Below are 24,097 nucleotides of genomic sequence, written 5' to 3' on the forward strand. Positions count from 1 at the left end.
GGTGAGACCCCCAACCCGGAGATCCCTTCTTACCTCAACCGATCATCCGGGGCCTTTTGTGCCCCGCGCGCTGGTGAGCTCGAGCTTGGTCGGTTTAACGGCCGGGCTACTAATCACGTGAGCAGCCCCTCCCCCACCGCTGTCAAAAGAGGAGTCACGCGCTGCGCTATTCCCATTGGTGCGAAGCGATGTCAATCACTGCTTCCAACCAATAGAGGAGGCAGGTCAGCCGAGAGGGCGTTACCCCCGATGACTCCGTCTCCCGAACTTTCCGTCACGGCGGGACAACCGTCAAAGTAAATGTCCGCTTTCTGATTTATTTCCATTTCCCTCCGAGGGAAGTTGGGGCGTTTGTGAAGCGTCTCCTGCGGCCGGAGTCTGATGTGTCGCTGAGAGGTAGGAGGAGACCGCTCGGCCCGTCGGTTTGATGCCGGTTCCCCGGGGAGGGAGAGGATGAAGACGGGGAGAGAGGGGGCGGACAGGATGTTTGTCCCGGTGGGGACAGGAGGGGCTCATCTGTGGAAATGTCTGAGCCCACGGTGGTGGCGATTCACCACATTGGGGGGCAAACACCGGCAGACTGTTGCCCTGCAAGCGGGGCCAATGGTCCGGGCAAAGTGACAATTATTTGTGTTTTGTTGAGACTGTACCGGGAATATGGTGTAAAATCCCGCTCCCCACACTAACACGGGTCACACAGACCAAAGAACAAACTGCCGGAGGAACTCAGTGGGTCGGGCAGCATCTGTGGAGGGAAATGGACCGTCAACATTTCGGGCCGAGACCCTCCCTCTGGACTGAGAGTGGACGGGAAATAGTCCGAGAAAAGAGGTGAGGGGTGGGGATGGGGCAAGAGCTGGGGAGTGAGAGGTGGATCCAGGTGAGGGGGAGGTGGGAAGGTGGAAATAGTGACGGGGTGGGAGGTGAGTGGTTGGGGCAACACGGGGCTGCAGAAGATGGAAATTAATTCCATAGAGGATTAACAAAGAGGTTAGAGAGTATTTGTTATGGAGAGTGCAATGAAGATTCACCAGACTGATCCCTGGAGTGGTGGGGTCATCATATGAAGAAAGATCAAATGTGATAACCCTTTCATTTGGCGAATCGAGGACTGAGAGGTGAACACATTGAAATGCACAACATCATTACCGGCTGAACCAGGGATCCCAGTCTCTGAAAAAGGGGGTGGACTGTCCGGGACTGAGATGAGGGGAAATGTCTCCACTCCGAGGGTGGTGAATGTCTGTAAATCCCCACCACAGAGGGTGGTGAAGACTCAGTGATCGTCCTCACATAAAACAGAGGCCGGCAGATGTGTGGAGACCGGAGGGATCGAGGAAATGAGGATCGGGCAGAAACATGTGGCTGAGATGGGAGAGCAGCCGTCATCTTGTTGATGGTTAGAGGGGCTGAATGGCCACTTCCTGCTGTTTCTCACTTGATGTTTCAGTGTTCCTGTCCAGTGAGGCAGGAGGAATGTGAATAGAAATTAGAAACATAGAAAAACTACAGCAGAACATAGGCCCTTCAGCCACAATGCTGTGCCGAATATATCCTTACCTCAGAAATTACCTAGGGTTACCCATAGCCCCCTATTTTTCTAACTTCCATGTCCAGGAGACTCTTCAAAGTCCCTATCATATCCGTCTCCACCACCATCGCTGGCAGCCCATTCCACGCACTCACCAGTCTCTGTGCAAAAAAAAAACTTACCCCTGACATCTCCTCTGCACCTACTCCTCAGAACCTTAAACCTGTGTCCTCTTGTGGCAAATATTTCAGCCCTGGGAAAAAGCCTCTGACTATCCACAAGATCAATGCCTCTCATCATCTTATACACCTCTATCAGGTCACCGCTCATCCTCTGTCACTCCAAGGAGAAAAGGCCATGTTCACTCAACCTATTCTCATAAGACATGCTCCCCAATCCAGGAAACATCCTTGTAAATCTCCTCTGCACTCTTTCTACGGTTTCCACGTCCTTCCTGTAGTGAGGCGAACAGAACTGAGCACAGTACTCCAAGTGGGGTTGACCAGGGTCCTATTTAGCTGTAACACTACCTCTCGGCTCCTAAACTCAATCCCAGGGTTGATTTAGGCCAATGCACCGTACCGCCTTCTTAACCACAGAGTCAACCTGCGTAGCAGCTTTGAGTGACTTATGGACTCGGACCACAAGATGCCTCTGATCCTCCACACTGCCAAGAGTCTTACCATTAATACTATATTCTGCCATCATATTTGACCTACCAAAGTGAGCCACTGATCTGGGTTGAATTCCATCTTCTACTTGTCAGCCCAGTTTTGCATCCTATCAATGTCCGCTGTAGCCTCTGACAGCCCTCCACACTATCCGCAACACCTCCAACCTTTGTGTCATCAGCAAATTTACTAACCCATCCCTCTACTTCCTCATCCAGGTCATTTATAAAAATCACCAAGAGTAGGGGTCCCAGAACAGATCCCTGAGGCACACCACTGGTCACTGAGCTCCATGCAGAATATGACCTGTCTACAACCACTCTTTGCCTTCTGTGGGCAAGCCAGATCTGGATCCAGAAAGCAATGTCCTCTTGGATCCCAGGCCTCCTTACTTTCTCAATAAGCTTTGCATGGTGTACCTTATCAAATCAAATGTTCTTCTGATGTTCGCCTTAAACTAGACTGATGTTTAATATTGTGGATCTGTAAAAGATAAATCAGTTCTGTTTCAAATCTCATGTCACAGATACTTACTGTCTCTACCACACTCACATTGAACACTAGAGAGGCCACTCAATCCGTCTGCTCCCTGCCCATGTTTCTGTTCCATATCAGTATTTTACAGTCTAGCCCTGTTGTTCACTTCACCTCTCACTCTCCCCATGATGACAGGTTGCAACTCGTCACTACTCTACAGGAGAAGAGATTTCCCTTGAACTTCATAGAATCAGAAATCTAGAGCAGATTACAGGCCCCTCGGCTCACAATGTTGTGCCGATCATGTAACCTACTCCAGAAACTGCCTGGAATTTCCCGACCGCATTGCCCTCTATTTTCCTAAGCTCCATGTACCTGTCTATTGGTAATCATTTTCCAATGTTCTATAGATTCAGGATCAGTTCCTGTGGATTGGAGGGTAGCTAATGTAATCCCACTTTTGAAGAAAGGAGGGAGAGAGAAAATAGGCAATTTTTGACCAGTTAGTCTGACAACAGTGGTGGGGAAGATGCTGGAATCAATTGTAAAAGATGTAATAGCAGCACATTTGGATAGCAGTGGCAGGATAGGTCCGAGTCAGCATGGATTTACGATGGGGAAATCATGCTTGACTAATCTTCTGGAATTTTTTGAGAACATAACTATGAAAATGGACATGGGAAAGCCAGTGGATGTAGTGTACCTGGACTTTCAGAAAGCCTTTGATAAAGTCCCACATAGGAGGTTAGTGTGCAAAATTAGAGCAAATGGTATTGGGGGTAGGGTACTGACATGGATAGAAAATTGGTTAGTAGACAGGAAACAAACAGTAGCGATTAATGGCAGAATGGCAGGCGATAACCAGTGGGGTACCGCAGGGTTCAGTGCTGGGACCACAGCTGTTTACAATATATATTAATGATTTGGATGAAGGGATTAAAACATCACCAAGTTTTCTGATGACACAAAGCTGGGTGACAGTGTGAAATGTGAGCAGGACGTATGAGAATGCAGGGTGACTTGGACAGGCTGGGTGAGTGGGCGGATGCATAGCAGATGCAGTTTAATGTGGATAAATGTGAGGTTATCCACTTTGCTGGCAAGAACAGGAAGGCAGATTACTATCTAAATGGCGTCAAGTTAGGAAAAGGGGAAGTACAACGAGATCTAGGTGTTCTTGTACATCAGTCACTGAAAGCAAGCATGCAGGTACAGCAGACAGTGAAGCAAGCTAATGGCATGCTGGCCTTCATAACAAGAGGAATTGAGTATTAGAGCAAAGAGGTCCCTCTGCAGTTGTACAGGACCCTGGTGAGACCACACCTGGAGTACTGTGTGCAATTTTGGTCTCCAAATTTGAGGAAGGACATTCATGCTATTGAGGGAGTGCAGCGTAGGTTCACAAGATTAATTCCCGGGATGGCGGGACTGTCATATGTTGAAAGATTTGAGCGATTGGGCTTGTATACTCTGGAATTTAGAGGGATGAGAGCGGATCTTATTGAAACATAAGATTATTAAGGGATTGGACACGCTGGAGGCAGGAAGCATGTTCCCGCTGATGGGTGAGTCCAGAACCAGAGGCCACAGTTTAAGAATAAGGGGTAAGCCATTTAGAACGGAGTTGAGGAAAAACTTTTTCACCCAGAGAGTGGTGGATATATGGAATGTTCTGCCCCAGAAGGCTGTGGAGGCCAAGTCTCTGGATGCTCTCAAGAAAGAGATGGATAGAGTTCTTAAAGATAGAGGAATCAAAGGTTATGGGGAGAAGGCAGGAACTGGATACTGATTGTGGGCAATCAGCCATGATCACAGTGAAAGGTGGTTCTGACTCTAAGGGCTGAATGGCCTACTCCTGCACCTATTGTCGATTGTCCAAGTGTCTTAAAAGACCCTATTGTATCCACGTCTACCAATGTCTCTGGCTGTGCATTCCACACACCCACCACTCTTTGACATCTCCTGTGCGCCTGGGTCCAAGCACCTTAAAACTATGCCCCTCGTGTTAGGCATTTCAGCCCTGGGAAAAAGCCTCTGGCTATTCACACGACCAATATCTCTCATCATCTTATACACCTGCATGATTTTCTCCAGGCTGAATAAGACGATGAGCTCCCTGTGTATTTGAAGTTCTTCAGTGCTGTGAAATAATTTAGCTAAACTCCTTCTTCGCTGCTCTTTTCAACGTTTTTGGTCATTTTCACTCATTTCAAAGGACTGTGCCTCAGACAGCTGGGTTGTTGCAATGCGCCTCTAAAGTCTGACAGCAGACTAGCAAATGAATCTTCGATGGAGCAGATTCAGAAACCAATGAGATGCCGGCCTGAGTCAGGGCTTTGAGGCTCCAGAGAGCGATGGGGTCTAGAGTTTATGGGGAGGAGGAGGAATCTGACCAGCAGGATGTGCCTATAAATCAAAGATGAGAAACATTTAGAAACATTGATTGAAAAAAAAAGTGGGTTCTGCAAAATACTGGAATAAATCAGCAGATCAGGCAACGAATGTGGAGAGGAATAAATAGACAACGTTTCTGCCGAGCCCCTTCAGCATGCCTACACTGCGTACTCCTCTGCTTAGTCGCTGCCTGAACTGCAAAGTTCCTCTAGCATTTTGTGTGTGTGTCTCTGTACTGTATTTCCAGCAACTGCAGAATCTCTTGTGTTTTATATCTACATTTGTAAGAGGATTGTACTTTGGCATTAGATACACGTTGATATTGAGTATATTGTTTATGGGAGCCGCTTTCTGCGTTAAAACAACTGCTGAATTTTCTATACACACAAAAAAAGCTATGGACGTGGAACTGGTGCTTGCAGAAACTTTTAATGGCACCGTGATTACCCATAAAGCCCTGCGATATAAAGTTCGCCGTCGCCGAAGCACCGATCAAATGCGCAAGCGTCAGGGCTGTTCCGTTGCCGAATATCACGCATGCGCGCAGTACACGGTAAGCTTAAGGAGATCGGCTGTAGGGAGACTGTTGCGGGGTGGGGAGAAAGGAGATTGGTGGGGTTTCAACACCGACTTCGGGTAGTTGCTGTGACTCCGGACTCCGTGACCCGCAATCCCGGGACAGTCCTGCTCTCTTCCCTCTCTCTCAGCCCCACCATCCGTACACGGGCTCCGGGGAGCTTCCGGCTGAGAGGGAATGGGAACCGATGGATCTCTCAGACAGAGCTGAGCTCCAGCTGTCTAAATGCAAGGATCGGGAACTCGGAGAAACGGAACAAAATCTTTTACATCAGCTGTTGTGAAAATCACCTTCGTTCTGCCTCCAATCACAACCAAGAGAAAATCTGCAGAGAGGGCACAGTTTTAAGGTGCTTGGAAGTAGGTACGAAGGAGATGTCAGGGGTGTTGTGTTCTTTATACGTACCGTGGGTTACTAATAACAAACCATATTCTGCAGAATTGAACTTCTACTTAACAGCAGCAAAACCACGTCTTACACTGCCATGCTTCTCTATCATTCTTCATTTCTGCTCATGTTAGTAACTCTGTCCAGTCACGTCCTGACACGTGATATCACCACAAGGGGTAAGTTTTTTTACACAGAGTGGTGAGTGCGTGGAATGGGCTGCCGGCGACTGTGATGAAGCCGGATAAAATAGGGTCTTTTAAGAGGATCCTGGATAGGTACATGGCACGTAGAAAAATACAGGGCTATGGGGAACTCTAGGGAATTTCTGAAGTAAGTAATGTCTGGCACAGCATTGTGGGCCAAAGGGCCTGTATTGTGTTGTATAAATGGGGAAGTCACTTACCCATGACCTCTGGTTGTCGTCCCACCCAACATCAGTGGAAAAAGCTGCTTGCATTTACCCTATCTATACCCTCATAATTTTGCCTACTTCCAACAAAGCCTTTTTTTAGGTGAATAAGATGATGAGGGGCATTGATCATGTGGATAGCCAGAGGCTTTTCCCAGGGCTGAAATGGCTAACACGAGGGGCATAGTTTTAAGCTGCTTGGAAATAGATACCGAGGGGATGTCAGGGGTAAGTTTTTTTTACACAGAGAGTGGTGGGTGTGTGGAATGCACTGCCAGCAGTGGTGGCCGAGGCAGATAAAATAGGGTCTTTTAACAGCCTCTTAGATAGGTACATGGAGCTTAGAAACATAGAGGTCTATGTGCTAGGGAAATTCCAGGCAGTTTCCAGAGTAAGTTTCATGGTTGGCACAACATTGTGGGCTGAATGGCCTGGAATATGCTGTAGATTTCTATGTTCTATGTTGAACAGCAAAATTACTTTGGCTACCCTACAATGCTCTGATAACTCTCCCGTCACTAAGGATGAATTAATTATCTCTGCTGGGGCCCCGACGATTTCTGCACTTGCCTCCCATGGGGACCGAGGGAGCACCTTGTCATGCCCTGGAGATTTATCCACCCTCTTCTTTAATCTGTACAGGGTCCACGATTTTAATGCCGCTTTTCCACACTCTCATTGACACTGTGTCCATCTGAGTAAATAGAAATGAAAAAAATATTTAAGATCTTCCCCCATCTGCTTTGGTTCCAGCCATGGATTGCCATTCCGGTCTTCCAGAGGACCAACTTTGTGCCTTGCAATCCTTTTGCTTTTAATCTATCTCCAGAATCCCTGAGGATTATCCTTCATCTTTTCTGCAAGGGGAATCTCATGCCTTCTTTTCGCCATCCTGATTTATTTCTTATACTCCATTTCAACCTGCCTGCCTATCCCTGTTATGCAACTCCATTTTGTGCTTCATCAGGGTCTCAATATCTCTTGAAATCTAAGGTTCCCTACAGTTTCTATCTTTACCTTTTATTCTGACAAGCACATACCCGCTTTGTACTTTCAAAATTTCGCTTTGAAGGCCTCAATTTACCAAGCACACCTTTGCCATAAAGCAGCCTGTCCCAGGCCACAGTTGCCAGATCCTAGTGTCATAATTCCAGGTGTTGATCCATGCCCTGAACACATCCGCCTTTCCTACGCTGCTCCTTGTATTGAAATATACAGGGCTCAGCATATTCACTGCACCATGCTCAACTTTTTCATTCCTGACTTTGTCTGAGGACTGAACAACAACTGTCTCCGCAAACCCTGCACTATCTATTCTGTTATTCAGGCTCCCATTCCCCCTGCAACTTCAGTTTGACCCTCCCCCACCACCACCTCCCATAGCAGCTCTATCACCCCTTTGGCTTTCATCTCCCAGATCAATAAAAAGGAGGTGCATACCTGGTACAGGCAGATTGGAACAAATGGGGTACTTGTGAGATACAGGAAATTCAAGTGAACACTTATGAAAGACAAAGAAGGCATGAGGTTACCCCAGCAGGCAAGATGAAGGAGAATCCTCATGGATTCTGCAGATATGTTAAGAGTGAAAAGATTGCAAGGGAAAAAATTAATCCTCTGCAAGATCAGAATGGTAATCCATATGAGGAGACAAAATAGATGTGGGAGATTTTTTTTACTCACGAGATGAACACAGAGTCTATAGAAGTGAGGCAAAGCAGCATCAAATTCCTAGACCCTGTACAGATTACAGAGGTGGAATATGGGAGGTGGATCAAGAAGGTTTGGTCACTCAGCACTCAAGATGAGATAGTAAATTGGATGAGACACTGTCTTTGGGAGAAGCCAGTGTGTGGTAGCAGATGGCTGCCTCTTGACCGCATCCTGTGACTAGCGGTGTGCCACAGGGATCAGTGCTGTATCTGTTATTGTTTGTCATCTATATCAGTAATCTGGATGATAGGGTGGTTAACTGGATCAGAAAATTTGTAGCTGACACCAAGATTGGTGGTGTAGTCGTCAGCGAGGAAGAGTATCATGGTTTGCAGTATGATCTGGACCAGCTGGGAAAATGGTTTGGGAAATGGAAAATGTAATTTAATGCAGACAAGTGTGAGGTGTTGCACTTTGGTATGACCTACCAAGGGAGGTCTTTCACCGTGACTGGTCAGGCATGGAGGAGTATTGTAGTAAGAAAGGGTCCTGGGAATACAAGTCTTTAATTCACTGAAAGTGGTATCACAGTTAGATAGAGACAGAAAGAAAGATTTCAGCCCATTGGCCTTCATGAACTAGAGTACTGACAACAATAGACGGATGTTATGTTGACTTGTAGAAGGCACTGGTGAAGCCTAATTTGGAGTATTGTGTGCGGTTTTGGTTACCAACCTACAGGAAAGATGTAAAAGAGGTTCAGAGAAAATTCACAAGGATGTTGCCAGGTCTGTAGGACTTGAGTTATAAGGAAAGATCGAACAGGTCAGGACTTTATTCCTTGGAACATAAAAGATTGAGGGGAGATTTGATTGGGGTATACCACTATTATGAGGGACATAGATAGGGATTTTACCACTGAGATGGTGTGGGACTACAACCAGAGGCCATGGGTTAAGGGGGAAAGGTGAAACATTAAGGGGAACATGAGGGGAAACTTCTTCGCACCGACGATCATCCAGGTGTGGAACGAGCAAAGAGCACAAGTGGTGCATGCAAGCACGATTTCAACATTTAAGAGGTTTGAGTAGGTGCCTGGATGGTAGGGGTATGGGAGTGGGCAGTTTAAATAGTTCAGCACAAACCAGATGGCCCAAGAACCTGAAATAATACAAAAATTCACTTTAAGTCCTTTTCACAGCTGTGCAGACCAACCATTCATCTCAGCAGGAATTTTTTTATATGGCGTTAACACTGTGGCACTTTAAGTTAATCATATGTAAAAGAAAATCCCAAATGCATGTCAAGAAAGACTATTTGCGTGATACTGTTTCAGTTACTGTGGGGCCAGGCACCCATGCTGCTCAGCAGGAACAGGGAATAATACCAATGGAGAGAGTCAAACTGAGCCAGGTCACAGATTGGAGATGGCAGAAATGCCCCATTTTTATAGAGACAGGAAGAGCATCAGAGAATTGATGGTCATTCCAGATACCAGCACTGTGCCCAGTTAGAAGATGATTTCTCTGTCCATCTCGGGTTGAATCTCACTGTAACAGTGTGATACCAGATCAAACCTTGGCAACTCAAGTAATCTCATCTGAAATGTTGTCCTACACACACTAATGGATTTTGTTATTCTTTTTACAGATTAAAAATGAGAAGGAATTTGTCCCCAGGAATCTCAAACACGACACGCCAGTTTTGCTGTCTCTGTCTAGACATTTAAGAAAAGGAGCAAGGGATTCAATCAGCCATCCTTCCTGCTCAGAAGGTGGGGAGGGATTCACTCGTTCATTTGACCAATTGGTACACCCATTATTTTACACAGGGGAGAGGCCGATCACGTGCTCGGACAGTGGGAATGGATTTACTCGGTCATCACAACTGAAGGTACATCAGCAAGTTCACACTGGACAAGGCCATTCATCTATTCTGTGTGTGAGGAAGGATTCAGTCGGTCTTCCCACCTGTCGACACACCAGTCAGTTCACATCGAGCAGAGGCTGGTCATCTGCTGAATTTGTGGGAAAGGATTCACTCAGTCATCTGACACAATGGCTCACCAGCGTGTTTACACCGGCGAGCAGCCGTTCACCTGCTCAGACTGTGGGAAGGAATTCACTGAGTCATCCAACCTAATGGCACATAAGCGAGTTCACACTGGGGAGAAGCCGTTCACGTGCTCAGTCTGTGGGAAGAGATTCACTGATTCATCCAACCTACAGAGACATCAGCGAGTTCACACTGGGGAGAAGCCGTTCACCTGCTCAGTCTGTGGGAAGAGATTCACTGATTCATCCACCGTACAGAGTCATCAGCGAGTTCACACTGGGGAGAAGCCGTTCACCTGTTCAGAATGTGGGAAGGGATTCACTCAGTTATCCAAACTACAGATTCATCAGCGAGTTCACACTGGGGAGAAGCCATTCACCTGCTCAGAATGTGGGAAGGGATTCACTCAGTTATCCGCCCTGCAGAGACATCAGCGAGTTCACACTGGGGAGAAGCGGTTCACCTGCTCAGTCTGTGGGAAGAGATTCACTGATTCATCCAACCTACAGAGACACCAATTAGTTCACACAGGGGAGAAGCCGTTCACCTGCTCAGTCCGTGGGAAGAGATTCACTGATTCATCCACCCTACAGAGTCATCAGCGAGTTCACACTGGGGAGAAGCCATTCACCTGCTCAGTCTGTGGGAAGAGATTCACTGATTCATCCACCGTACAGAGTCATCAGCGAGTTCACACTGGGGAGAAGCCGTTCACCTGTTCAGAATGCGGGAATGTATTCACTCGGTCATCCCAACTACTGGCACACCAGTCAGTTCACACTGGGGAGTGGCCGTTTACCTGCTCAGAATGTGGGAAAGGATTCACTCAATCGTCCACCCTACTGACACACCTGCGAGTTCACACTGGGGAAAAACCGTTCACCTGCTCAGTCTGTGGGAAGAGATTCACTCAGTCATCCAACCTACAGAGACATCAGCGAGTTCACACTGGGGAGAAGCCATTCACCAGCTCAGAATGTGGGAAAGGATTCATTCGGTCATCCAACCTACTGGCACACCAGTCAGTTCACAATGGGGAATGGCCGTTGTTATGAATCCCTAGATTTCGTTTCCTGTGGACTGTCATTTTGAGAGAGAGAGAGAGGTTAAGAATGGAAATCAGTCTGACTTGCAGCTTGTTTACATCACTCACAGCTTGTTTAGTTTTAACCGAGGACACAGACACTCAGAGTCAGACTGAGATGGAGGAGGATAAATGGAAGGATCAAAACAAGGGAACTAGTGGCCAAGGGTCACTGTTTAGAACTTTCCTATGCCCACAAGGGTGGGTTAATTATCGATTCAGCGAACATCAAATGTGAGGTTGTCACCTCGTTTGATCCATACGAGTGGATCTGATTTGGGGTATCCTGTGAAGACCACTTATGTGTTAACCCTTGCCTGGGTGTGGTGTGGGAATTCACTTGAAGACGATACCCCTTGTGACAAGTCACCTTCAGTGATAATTTGTATGTGGATTTGGAACGACGACAGATAAAATCTACAGCGACTGTTCTTTCGTTTTACCACTGTGGAATTCGACAGAATTGCCTTCTCTTGACATTTACCCTGCACTACAAATATCTCTCTCTCATCACCTATTCTGTGGTTGAACTGAACTTTCATAGTTCACCATCTCAAGACTCCAAGCCTGGTTTCCCCTGAGCTCAATAGTTTGGGAGTTATATTTACACACAAGTACACATAACACTGTTAACTTTTGTTTATCTTGCTAATTACTATATTGTTAGTAGATACGAATAAAGATAGTGGATTTAACATCAAAAACAGACTCTAAGTGTAGTCTATTGCGTCCGGCTCATTTCTAAAGCGTTACGGTTCATAACAAAATTTGGGCCTGCATCCTGGATAGGAACAGATTTGGAGGTGTATTGATTAATTATCGATTTCATTGGAGAAATCCCTTTTGATTTATTTGTGTGTGGAAAATCAGCAGCAATGGATGTTGATAGATTTCTGGAAGCACCAACCTCTGAGGCACTAAAGGACACCAGAAGGATTGATATGTTGAGTATTGCAAAAAGGTTAAAACTTGCTAAGGTGAAATCGACAATGAGGAGGTCACAGATGCAGAGGATAATAGCTGAACATTATGTATCTGAGGGTGTGTTTAAAGTGGAGGACTTGGAGGTGTTTCCTGGAAGTAAGCCTAGTGAGCTTAGGCTCCCGTACAAGTTAGAAAAATTAAAGATGGAGGCTGTGGAAAGGCAGAGGCAGGTTGAGGCTAGAGAGGCAGGAAAACAGCCATTACTATTCTGCCATCATCCATGCTAGTGTCCCCTTCCAATCAACTTTGGTGAGCTCTTCTCCCATACCTCCGTAGTTCCCCTCACTCCACTAATAATGATGCATCGTGTTGTACCTTTCCCCTCTCAAAGTGCAGGGTGAATTGTAACATGTTATGATCACCAAGTCCACGTTTCCTTTACCATAAGCTTCGTAATCAAACCTGGTTCATTACACAACACCCAATCCAAAATTAACTTTTCCCTAATGGGCACAATTACAAGCTGTTCAAAAAGGCATCTCATTGGTATTTTCCAAATTCCCTCTCTTGAGATCAAACACCAGCCTGATTTTCATGATCAACCTCCACCCATCCCACTCATGGACTGTTTGTTCCACTCCCATCTGGGTAGACTACGCAGCATCCTCACCAGGACGGCCAGCCTCTGGGACAGCTACTTTCCCCAAGCAGTAAGGCTGATAAATATCTCTACCCACTAACCCACCCTTCCACACCACCAAACACCTCTATTTTATAATTTCCTGTCTGTCATCTTATATGCAGGCATACTTTTATTTATTATTTTATCATTTATTATTATATTGTAATTTGTCCTCTACTGTGCCTATTTTCTTGTTTATTATTTATTGTAGTGCCCTGCACTGTTTTGTGCACCTCATGCAGTCCTGTGTAGGTCTGTAGTCAAGTGTAGTTTTTGTGTTATTTTACGTAGTCTAGTGTAGCTTTGCGTTGTGTCACTTAGCCTAGTGTAGTTTTGTGTTGTTTCATGTAGCACCATGGTCCTGGAGGTATGTTGTTTTTACTGTGCACTGTAACAGCAGTTTATGATCGAAATCACAATAAAAAGTGACTTGACTTGACTATACCGAGCGTCACTTTATGGACATACAATCAATCCGTGCACAGTTTACAAGCTGTGGATATATGTTTTTACTATTGTGTTTTTGTGCTGCATTGAAGCCGGAGTAATAATTATTTTGATCCCATTCATATTTGTCTGCTGGAAATGGAATTAAACTACCTTGAATCTTGAATAAACATTTCAGCAGACTGCAGCGTCACATTTCTGTCTCTCAGTGTTCCTGCGGCAGAGCGTCACCCGGTGACAATGGAGTCCACAAATCAGGGGCTCCTGTTATTGTGGCAAATCACCACCAAGTGGCAGTGTTGTCCACAAGAGGGAGCAGTTTACAGCGATAAGGAAGGGGTGTAGGGGGCTGGAAGCCAACTCTGCAAGTGGATGAAGTGCCAGACCTGCCCCAAACCACTCTCCCCACCACCAGTCAGGGCCCCAAACAGTCCTTCCACATGAGGCAACTTTTCAACATCGTGCCTGTTGGGGTCATCGACTGTTTCCAGTTTTCCAGGTGTGGCCTCCTCGACATTAGTGAGACCCGATGTAGTCTCTGCATTCTGCACTCTGTCCCGATGAGATTCTGCAGATATTGGAGATGCAGAGTAACAAACACAAAATGTTGGAGGAAGTCAGGAGGTCAGGTAGCTTCTATAGCGGTGGATAAATCAAAACAGAGATTTCCTGCAGAGACCCTTCATCAGGACTGGAAGTGGGGAGAAGCTGGAACAAGATGGTGCGGGAGTGGAAAGAGTCCAAGCTGGTAGATGACAGGTGAAGTCAGGTAAGAGTGAAGGTGAGTGGGTGGGGGAAGTGGGAGATGAAGTGGGTGGGGGAGGTGGGAGATGAAGTGAGACACTGTGAGGTGGGAGGTGGAAAATGCAAAGGGCTGAAAAGAAGGAATCTGATAGGATAGGAGAGCGGACCATGGGGAAAAAAGGAAGTAAAAGAGGAACCAGAGGGAGACGATCCACAGTGGAGAAGAGAAGTGGGGAGACAGAATGGAGGAGACGGGCGTGTGGGTTGATGAAAAGAAAAGGTGGCAGTAGAAGTTAAAGATATCGATGTTCATGCCGTCGGGTTGTAAACTACCCGGATGTAATATGAGGTGTTGCTCATTTAACCTGCAAGTGGACTCATCGAGTTAGTTAAACAATGAACCGGAAGGGAGAGTGGATTAATAGTCTTCCCCTGGCATCCCTATTAAATCATTCCTCTCTCACCTTGAACCGGTGCCATCTGGTTGTTGATTCCACAAAAGTGGGGCAAAGGACTGCGCACGTTCCCCAGTTCTGTACACTCAGGGTCTGGGACACCTGCATCATGTCAGCCTCAATCTCCTGCACTTCAAGGTGTGAAGTCCCAACCTGCCCAACCTCTCTCCAGAACTCAGTCCCTCGAGTACTGGCACCATTCTCGTAAATCTCTCCTGCACTCATTCCAGATTGACGTCCTCTCTCCTACAGCAGAACGACCAAAACTGAATACAATAGTCCAGGCGCGGATACCCTAACCCTAATGCAACCTCACTAGCCTCTTCTTCAGACTATGAGCTATGAGATATGAGACAGAGGCTGCTCAGCCAATCAAGTCTGTTCCACCATTCCTTCATGTCCAATTCATTATCTCTCTCAACTCCATTCTCCTGTCTTCTCCCCTTAATCTGTGAACATCCATTTAAAATACACTCACTGACTTGGCCTCTACTCCATCCGTGGCAATGAATTCCAAAGATTTACCACTCCCTGACTCAAGAAATTCCTTCTCAGCTCTGCTCTCAGTGGATGCTCTGTACATTGAGGCCGCGGCCTCTGGTCCCAGACTCACACAGCGTAGGGTGCATCTTCTTCATAGCCACTCTGTCCAGGCCTTTCAATATTTAATAGGTTTCAATGAGATCCCCTCTCTTTCTTCTAGACCAGTGAGTACAGGGTCAAAGCCGTCTAACGCTCCTCATACGTTAACCCTGTCATTCCTGGAATCATTCTTGTGAACCTTCTCCGGACGCGCTCCAATACGAGCACATCTTTTTCTCAGACAGGAGGTCGGAAACTGGTCACAATATGCCAAGAGCGATCTGACCAATGTGTTATAAAGCTACAGTGTCACATCCTTGCTCTTATATGCGAACATTACAGCTGTCATCCTTAATCAACTCAATCTGCAAGCAAACCTTCAGGGGCTCCTGCTCACCGACTCCCAAGTACCTATTTCTGATTTTTGTATTTTCTCCCATTTATTTTTTTTCTCTCCGTCTTTATTCTTTCTACCAATTGTACATGACCGGACATTTGCATACACTGTATTTCATCTGCTACTTCGTTGTCTGTTCTCCAACCATATCAAAGTCCTTCTGCAGACTCCGGCTTTCCTCCAAACTACCTGTCCTGTACCTATCTTTGTATCAACTGCAAAGTTCATCACCCAGGTATCAATTCTGTCATCCATATCATTCAGATTTAATATGAAAACATGTGGTCTCAATACTGACCCCTACGGAACACCATTAGTTAGCGACAGCAAAACAGAATTCTCCACATTATTCTGACTCTTTCTCCCTTGTCAGTCAGCCGATCCAATCTTCGACCCATACAAGTATCTTTCCTGTAATTCGATGAGCTGTGATCTTGTTCAGCAGCCTCACATGCAGCCCCTTAGAAACATGGAAAACCTACAACACAATACAGGCCCTTCAGCCCACAAAGCTCAGCCGAACATGTTCTTACCCTAGAACTACCTAGGCTTACCTATCGTCCTCCAGTTTTCTAAGCTCCATGTACCTATCCAGGAGACTCTTAAAAGACCCTATCATTTCCACCTCAACCACAACCGCTGGCAGCCCATTCCACGCACCCACTACTCACTGCGTAAAAAACTTACCCCTGATATCTCCTCCGTACCTACTCCCAAGCACCTTATAACTGTGCCCTCTCATATTAGCCATTTCAGCCCTGGGAAAAAGCCTCTGACCATCCACATGATCAATGCCTCTCGCCATCTTATACAGCTCTATCAGGTCACCTCTTATCCTCCATCACTCCAAGGAGAAGAGGCTGAATTCACTCAACCTATTCTCATAAGGTATGCTCCCCAATCCAGGCAACATCCTTGTATATCCTCCCTGCACCCAATATACCTCATACAATGTATTTTGTCTGCTACTTCATTGCCTGTTATCCAAACCTATCGAAGTCCTTCTGCAGACTCTCGCTTTGCTCTAAACTACCTGTCCCGTACCTATCTTTGTATCAGCTGCAAAGTTCATCACCCAGGTATCAATTCCGTCATCCGTATCGTTCATATTTAACATGAAATGATGCTGTCTCAATACTGACCCCTACGGAACACCATTAGTTACTGACAGCAAAACAGAATTGCCCACATTATTCTGACTCTTTCTCCCGTCAGTCAGCCAATCTTCGATCCAGACAAGTATGTTTCCTGTAATTCCATGAGCAGTGATCTTGTAAAGCAGCCTCACATTTATTCCACATCTGACTTTAGTTTCTCCTTCTCTAATGTCAGGGTGAATTTGATCATATTTAGATCACTTGCCCCTAAGGGTTCTTTGAACGTAAGTGACCTAATTAATTCTGGCTCATTACGACACCCAATCCAGAATAGCTGATCCCCAAGTGGGCTCAACCACGAGCTGCTCTAAAAAAGCATTCTGTAGGCATTCTAGGAATGCCTCCAGTTGAGAACAATACACTAATTTTCCTTTTCACCTGCATGACAATCCTGCATGACTATTGTAAGATTGCCCTTTTGGCAAGCATTTTTAATCTCCCATTGTACTTTGTGGACCACATACTTACGACTGTTTGGGGGTTTCTATACAATTCCCAACGGGGATTTCTTTTACATTTGCTGTTCCTTAATTCTACCCACAGATTCTACACCTTCCAACCCTATGCAACCTCTTTCTAATGATTTTATTTAAAATTTTACCAACAGAGCCACACAACCCCACTAACAGCTTGTTCTTGGCTTGTTCTTTCAAGAAACATATAAGTATCTGGGAAACAAGAGGACCTGCAGATGCTAGAGATCTAGAGAAATACACACAAAGTGCTGGAGGAGCTCAGCATGTCAGGCAGCATCTATGGATGGGATTCAACATTTCCGGCCAAAACCCTACATTGGGACTCTTGATACCCACGTATCTGGAATATCAACAAGCAAAGACAGTAAAAAGTAGTGCGAAACAGGGAAAACATTTGACAAAATATAGTTCAAGGCTTAAAAACCTGCCAATCAGAGCTCAATAGTTAACAAATACAACAACAGCAATAAACAATTTCATCAATACCGACATTGACTTTATTTTAATGAAAATATCTTGATTCAATTTCAATCAGCAAAATTTCCAAAGGTAAATAAAAACTGAAGTGATAACTTTAGAAAAGACTATTTACACTCAAACCCACTTAGATTAACACTACCTTGGACAGAAGGAGGAAGAGAAATAACACACATGAAAAACAAAAATCACACAACAGTCAGATAAAACTTGAAAGTATATTTTTTCATCAAAACTGAACTGGATTCAGCACTCCCTGTGTGTGTCTGCAATCATGATAAGGAATACAGCCCAGAAACTCAAATGAGAGGCTAACTCAGAAAAAATGAATCATCACTGTGGAAGAAAACATTAACCAGTGGAATGAGTATGACCCTCCATGGGAGACATCCCAACGATCTGAGCAGACGAGATGTTGACAAGGAAGCATCGAGCACCTGACTGAGAGTTGGAGACCTCTTCCCAGAAACAGAGGGGTTCCTTGCAGAAATGCAGGACAAGGTGGTTAACAAAAGGAAAAACAAAATTGAAAATACATGAAATACAAACAATGCAGTAAGTGCAGAAAATGCAAGAGAAACCAGACACGATCCAACACATTCCAGGATCCTGCAGCATTTTAACTCAATCTGATTACTTACAAAGGTACAATCAAGTGGCAAATATCATTCACCAAAATCTTGCTTTAAAATACAAACTCATGAATGACCACAACTTCATTGAAGCACCATAAATTCAAGCCTGATTCAGTTACAGAGTCAAAATCTTACAAATTATATGATAATCAATACATTACTACTAATAGCACAAATGATAACCATCCAGATATAATGTTACAGGATAAACAAGCAGGAACAACTCCCTCAATAGATATAACCATTCCCCGCACACACATGTGCCTCGACCAGTGGAGCACCTCACCACAGGCATTGTTTGTGTCAGCAGTCAGACAACCAAATTATTTTCTCTGTCAATCGGCTTCGAAATATTGCTACTCTGTCATTCGTTGCCATACCCCACTGCTGATTCCCTTCTCCTCACCATGCGTTCTTACCCCGACCATCATCCAGAGCCCCAAGCTCTGCCCTGCGTGGACCCGCCTCTGGTTTCTGACCCTGCTCCGTTGAACAACTAACTGATGGCTTCCCTTTCTGCTTTCAGTCTTTAGAGGACAGTGGACAACTCTTTAGAAGCAGGGAAAATGACCCATAATGTGGAAATGAGTCGTGAATAAGGATGTTAACTCCCAATGTCATTCTTCTTCAGCCCAGAGATTAGAGGGGCGAAGAACATCTCAAACAGAACTGCAGTCAGCTCAACTTCTTCAGTCTGCAGGAAATTCAAGGGAAACCTCTTCACCCACAGAGTGGTGACTTTTGGAACCCATCACCACAGGGAGAGTGAGAGATGAACAATAGGGGAGGATTTAAAAGGACTGTCATGGAACAGAATCACTGGCAGGGTCCAGCCAGCCTGAGTTGACGCTCTACTGTACACTAGGTATGTTATAAATTCACTAAGTACCGGAGACAGAGTTTAAAATAGAACTGATTTATTTGTCTCAGATCCAGAATATTAAACTCCAGTCCCATTAAAGGTGAACGTGCAGCAGAAGAAACTCCTCCCATGCCCAGTGACCAGGGTGCAGAACTGGGTGTGGTGAGCAGCAGCAATAATTGCAGAGTTCAGCACCGACAGTCACTCTCGAAATTGCATTCAGCAACAGTGATGGACAAATATCCAGCATGCAGCTCATTGAAACTTTCTCCTCAGGTGAACCCGGTAATGTGTCACAAGGTTAGAATATTGAGAGAATCCTTCCCCACATTTACAGCAGGTGAACAGCCTCTCCCCAGGGTGAACTCAATGATGCACATTTGGTGGAAATGGCTGAGAGAAACTCTTCCCAAAGTCTGAGCAGGTGAACAGCCTCTACCCAGTGTGAACTTGCTGGTGTCTCAGTAGATGAGATGACTGAGCAAATCCCTTCCCACACACTGAGCAGGTGAACGGCCTCTCCCCAGTGTGAACTTGCTGATGCCTCAGCAGATGAGATGACTGATTGAATCCCTTCCCACACACTGAGCAGGTGAATGACCTCTCCCCGGTGTGAACTGACTGGTGTCTCCGTAGGTGAAATAATAAAGTGAATCCTTTCCCACAGTCTGGGCAGGTGAACGGCTTCTCCCCAGTGTGAAATTGGTGGTGTCTATGAAGGTCGGCTGATCGAGCGAATCCCTTCCCACAGACTGAGCAAGTGAATGGTCTCTCTCCAGTGTGAACTCGCTGGTGTGCTATTAGGGTGGATGATCGAGTGAATCCCTTCCCACAGTCTGAGCAGGTGAACGGCCACTCCCCAGTGTGAACTCGCTGATGTGCCCGTAGCTGGGATGACTGAATGAATCCCTTCCCACATTCTGAGCAGGTGAATGGCTTCTCCCCAGTGTGAACTGACTGGTGCCTCCGTAGGTGAGATAATAAAGTGAATCCTTTCCCACAGTCTGGGCAGGTGAACGGCTTCTCCCCAGTGTGAAATTGGTGGTGTCTATGAAGGTCAGCTGATCGAGTGAATCCATTCCCACAGACTGAGCAGGTAAACGGTCTCTCCTCAGTGTGAAATTGCTGGTGTATCAGTAGGCTGGATGATTGAGTGAATCCCTTCCCACAGTCTGAGCAGGTGAACGGCCTCTCTCCAGTGTGAAGTCGCTGATGTATCTTCAGTTTAGATGATTTAATAAATCCCTTCCCACAGTCCGAGCAGGTGAACGGCCGCTCCCCGTTGTGAACTCGCTGATGTGCCAGTAGTTGGGATGACTGAATGAATCCCTTCCCACATTCTGAGCAGGTGAACGACCTCTCCCCAGTATGAACTGACTGGTGTCTCCGTAGTTGAGATAATAAAGTGAATCCTTTCCCACAGTCTGGGCAGGTGAACGGCTTCTCCCCAGTGTGAACTTGGTGGTGTCTATCAAGGTCAGCTGATCGAGTGAATCCCTTCCCACAGACTGAGCAGATGAACGGTCTCTCCCCAGTGTGAAATTGCTGGTGTATCAGTAGACTGGATGATTGAGTGAATCCCTTCCCACAGTCTGAGCAGGTGAACGGCCTCTCTCCAGTGTGAACTCGCTGATGTATCTTCAGTTTAGATGATTTAATGAATCCCTTCCCACAGACTGAGCAGGTGAACGGCCGCTCCCCGGTGTGAACTCGCTGGTGAGCCATTACATCAGATGACTTAGTGAATCCCCCTGCACAAATTCAGCAGACAAACAGCCTCTGCCCAGGGTGAACTGACTGGCGTGTCCACAGGTCGGAAGACCGATTGAATCCCTTCTTACACACAGAACAGGTGAATGGCCTTGTCCAGTGTGAAATTGCTGATGTACCTTCAGCTGAGATGACTCAGTGAATCTATCCCTGTAGTCTGAGCAGCTGAATGGCCTCTCCCCTGTGTAAAATGATGGGCATGGCAGTCGGTCAACCCCTCCCCACAGTCTGAGCCGGAAGGATGATCGAGTGAATCCCTTGCTCCACTTCATAAATATCTGGACAGAGTCAACAAAGCTGGTGCATTGTGGTCGAGATTCCTGTAGATAAATTCCTTGTCATTTCTAACCTGTAAAAAGAGTTACAAAATCCATAAATGGGTGTAGGACAACATTTAAGATGAGATCACTTGAGTTGTCAAGGTGTGATCTGGTATCACACTGCTACAGTGAGGTTCAGCCCAAGTTGGAGACAGAAATCATCTTCTAACTGGGCACAGTGCTGGTATCTGGAGTGACCATCAAATTCTCAGATGCTCTTCCTGTCTCTATGAGAAAGGGGCATTTCTGCCATCTCCAATCTGTGACCTGGCTCAGTGTGACTTTCTCCATTGGTATTATTCCCGGTTCTCACTGAGCTGCATGGTTTCCTGGCCCCAGAGTAACTGAAACACTCTCACACAAATAGCCAGCAGTGCATTCCACACACCCACCACTCTGTGTAAAAAACCTACCCCTGACATCCCCTCGGTATCTATTTGCAAGCACCTTTAAATTATGCCCCCTCATGTTAGCTATTTCAGCCCCGGGAAAGAAACCTCTGGCTCTCCACACGATCAATGCCCCTCATCATCTTATACATCTAAAAAAGGCTCTAAACATAAACAAGAAATTATACATTGCTTTGAGGATTTGTAAGAAGTATACAAAAATATGAGGGTATAGACAGGGTAAATACAAGCAGCTTTTTCCACTGTGGTTGGTTGGGATGACAACCAGAGGTCATGGGTAAGGGGGGAAGGTGAAAATTAAACAGAAACATTTGGAAAAGCTCTTTACTGAAATGGTCATGACAGTGTGGAATGAGATGTCAGCACAATTGGTGAATATGAGCTCAGTTTCACCATTTAAAAGAAGTCTGGATGGGAGCCTGGATGGTGGGGGTATGTAGGGCGATGGTCCCAGTGCAGGTAGTTACATTAGACAGCATAAATGTTTTTTCGGCATTGACCAGACGGGCCAAATAGCCTGTTTCTGTACTGAACCTCTCCTTGTTTGTATGACAGAGAAGCTGGACAAACTTGTTTGGCAGGGAAAACTGGTAGGTGTGACACCGGAACAGCAATGTTTGGAGTTTCCGGGAGCAATTCAGGAGGTGAGTGATCGATACATTCCAAAGAAGTGGAAGCATTGGAGACGCAGGAGGACACAACTGACACTTAAATGAAAAGCCAAAGCCAACATAAAAGTCAAAGAAAGGGCAAACAAAAGAGCAAAAACTTTTGGGAAGCTTTCAGAAACCAACAGAAGACGACTAAAAAAAAATCAAATGAGCTCAGGGCGTGGAATGATGATTAATGAGTCAGTTATTAATGAGTCTTGGTAGTACCCAACAGTCTGAGGCATTTAGAGGAACAAAATATCTGGGGCCTCAATATCTCCTGAAAGCCAAGATACCCTGTACCAGTTATCTTTCAACTTTTATTTTGACAGGCACATACAAACTAGACACCCTCAAAACTTCACTTCTGAAGGCCTCCCACTTACAAAGTGCACCTTTACCAGAAAACAGCCTGTCCCAAACCACACTGGTCAGATCCTTTCTGACACCTTCAGAATTGACCTTCCTCCAATTTAGAATCTCAACCCATGATCCAGATCTCTCTTTTTCCATCTATATTTTGAATTTCATGGCATCATGATCACTAATTTCTGTCACCAACCCTAATCATTTCCTAACAGCTTATTTCACACTTCTACGTCGGGAATTCTATGAACTGATTAAGGGTACATTTGACAAACTCTACCCAATCTGGTTCTTTTACAGTATGGGAGTCCCAGTCAATATGTGGAAAGTTAAAATCACTTACTGAATCAACCTTTGTTTCTTGGCATGGTCTGCAATCTCTCTACAAATTTGTTCCTCTAAATCCCTCAGACTGTTGGGTGCAACCAAGTCCTAAAAATGGCTACAATATCATAATTCCCTGTCCTGAGCTCATCTGGCTTTCCTACGATGCTTCTTGCATTGTGATATACACAGCTCAGCACATTCATCGCACCATGCTCAACCATTTGATTGCTGACTCTATCTGAGGTCTAAACAAGATCTGACTGGTGTCAAGAAAACAAACTCTCCCTCATTGTCACAAAAACAAAGGAGCTGATAGTGGACGACAGGAGGAATGGAGACAGGCTAACCCCTATTGACATCAATGGATCTGGGGTTGAGAGGGTGAACTGCTTTAAGTTCATCGGCATAAACATCACCGAGGATCTCACATGGTCTGTGCGCACCGGCTGTGTTGCGAAAAGAGCACAACAGCACCTCTTTCAACTCAGATGGTTGAAGATCTGGGATGGGGCCACAAATCCTAAGAACTTTTCACAGGAACACAATTGAGAGCATCCTGACTGGCTGCATCACTGCCTGGTATGGGAACTGTACTTCCATTAATCGCAGGAACCTGCAGAGAGTGGTGCGGACAGCCCAGCACATCTGTAGATGTGAACTTCCCACTATTCAGGATATTTACAGAGACAGGTGTGTAAAAAGGGCCCAAAGGATATTGAGGACCCAATTCACCACAACCACAAACTGTTCCTGCTGCTCCCATCCAGGAAACGGTACCACAGCAAAAGGACCAACAGGCTCCGGGACATCATCTTCCACCAGGCCGTCAGACTGATTAATTCATGCTGATACAATTGAATTTCTATGTTATATTGACTGTCCTCTGTACAAATTATTTATTCTAAATTACTGTAAATTCCACATTGCACATTTAGATGGGGACATAATGTAAATATTTCTACTCCTCATGTATATGAAGGATGTATGTAATAAAGTCAATTCACCCTCTCCACTATCTGTTCTGTCATTCTGGCTCCCATTCTCCCAACAACTTATTTTAACCACATCACCCTCTCCCCACACTAGCACTAGCGAGCCTCACCACTGGGATATTAGTCCCCTCTTGTTCTGTTCCCCTCACTAACGAATCCCCTCTCACCCCTTTGACTTTCCTC

General features: G+C 45.7%; 4 protein-coding genes across 6 annotated transcripts in view; 3 read left to right on the top strand and 1 right to left on the bottom strand.

Moving 5' to 3' along the window:
- Positions 1-24,097, bottom strand: part of LOC140208589 (uncharacterized) — a 180,454-nt gene that overhangs the window by 145,004 nt on the left and 11,353 nt on the right. The window lies entirely within an intron of this gene.
- The window catches only part of LOC140208601 (uncharacterized), a 397,399-nt gene that overhangs the window by 136,880 nt on the left and 236,422 nt on the right, over positions 1-24,097 (top strand). The window lies entirely within an intron of this gene.
- The window catches only part of LOC140208610 (uncharacterized), a 93,977-nt gene that overhangs the window by 25,828 nt on the left and 44,052 nt on the right, over positions 1-24,097 (top strand). The window lies entirely within an intron of this gene.
- On the top strand, positions 5,560-11,968 carry LOC140208600 (uncharacterized). The gene is made up of 2 exons (XM_072277395.1): positions 5,560-5,626; positions 9,753-11,968. The coding sequence occupies exon 2, from the start codon at positions 10,160-10,162 to the stop codon at positions 11,210-11,212; it is 1,053 nt and encodes a 350-aa protein (XP_072133496.1). The 5' UTR covers positions 5,560-5,626; positions 9,753-10,159; the 3' UTR covers positions 11,213-11,968.

The sequence above is a fragment of the Mobula birostris genome, chromosome 13 (assembly GCF_030028105.1).
Source record: "Mobula birostris isolate sMobBir1 chromosome 13, sMobBir1.hap1, whole genome shotgun sequence".
Lineage (NCBI taxonomy): Eukaryota > Metazoa > Chordata > Chondrichthyes > Myliobatiformes > Myliobatidae > Mobula > Mobula birostris.

What these genes read in the sequence shown, in the direction of transcription:
- LOC140208600 (XM_072277395.1), top strand. Translation starts at nt 10,160, where the DNA reads ATGGCTCACCAGCGTGTTTACACCGGCGAGCAGCCGTTCACCTGCTCA.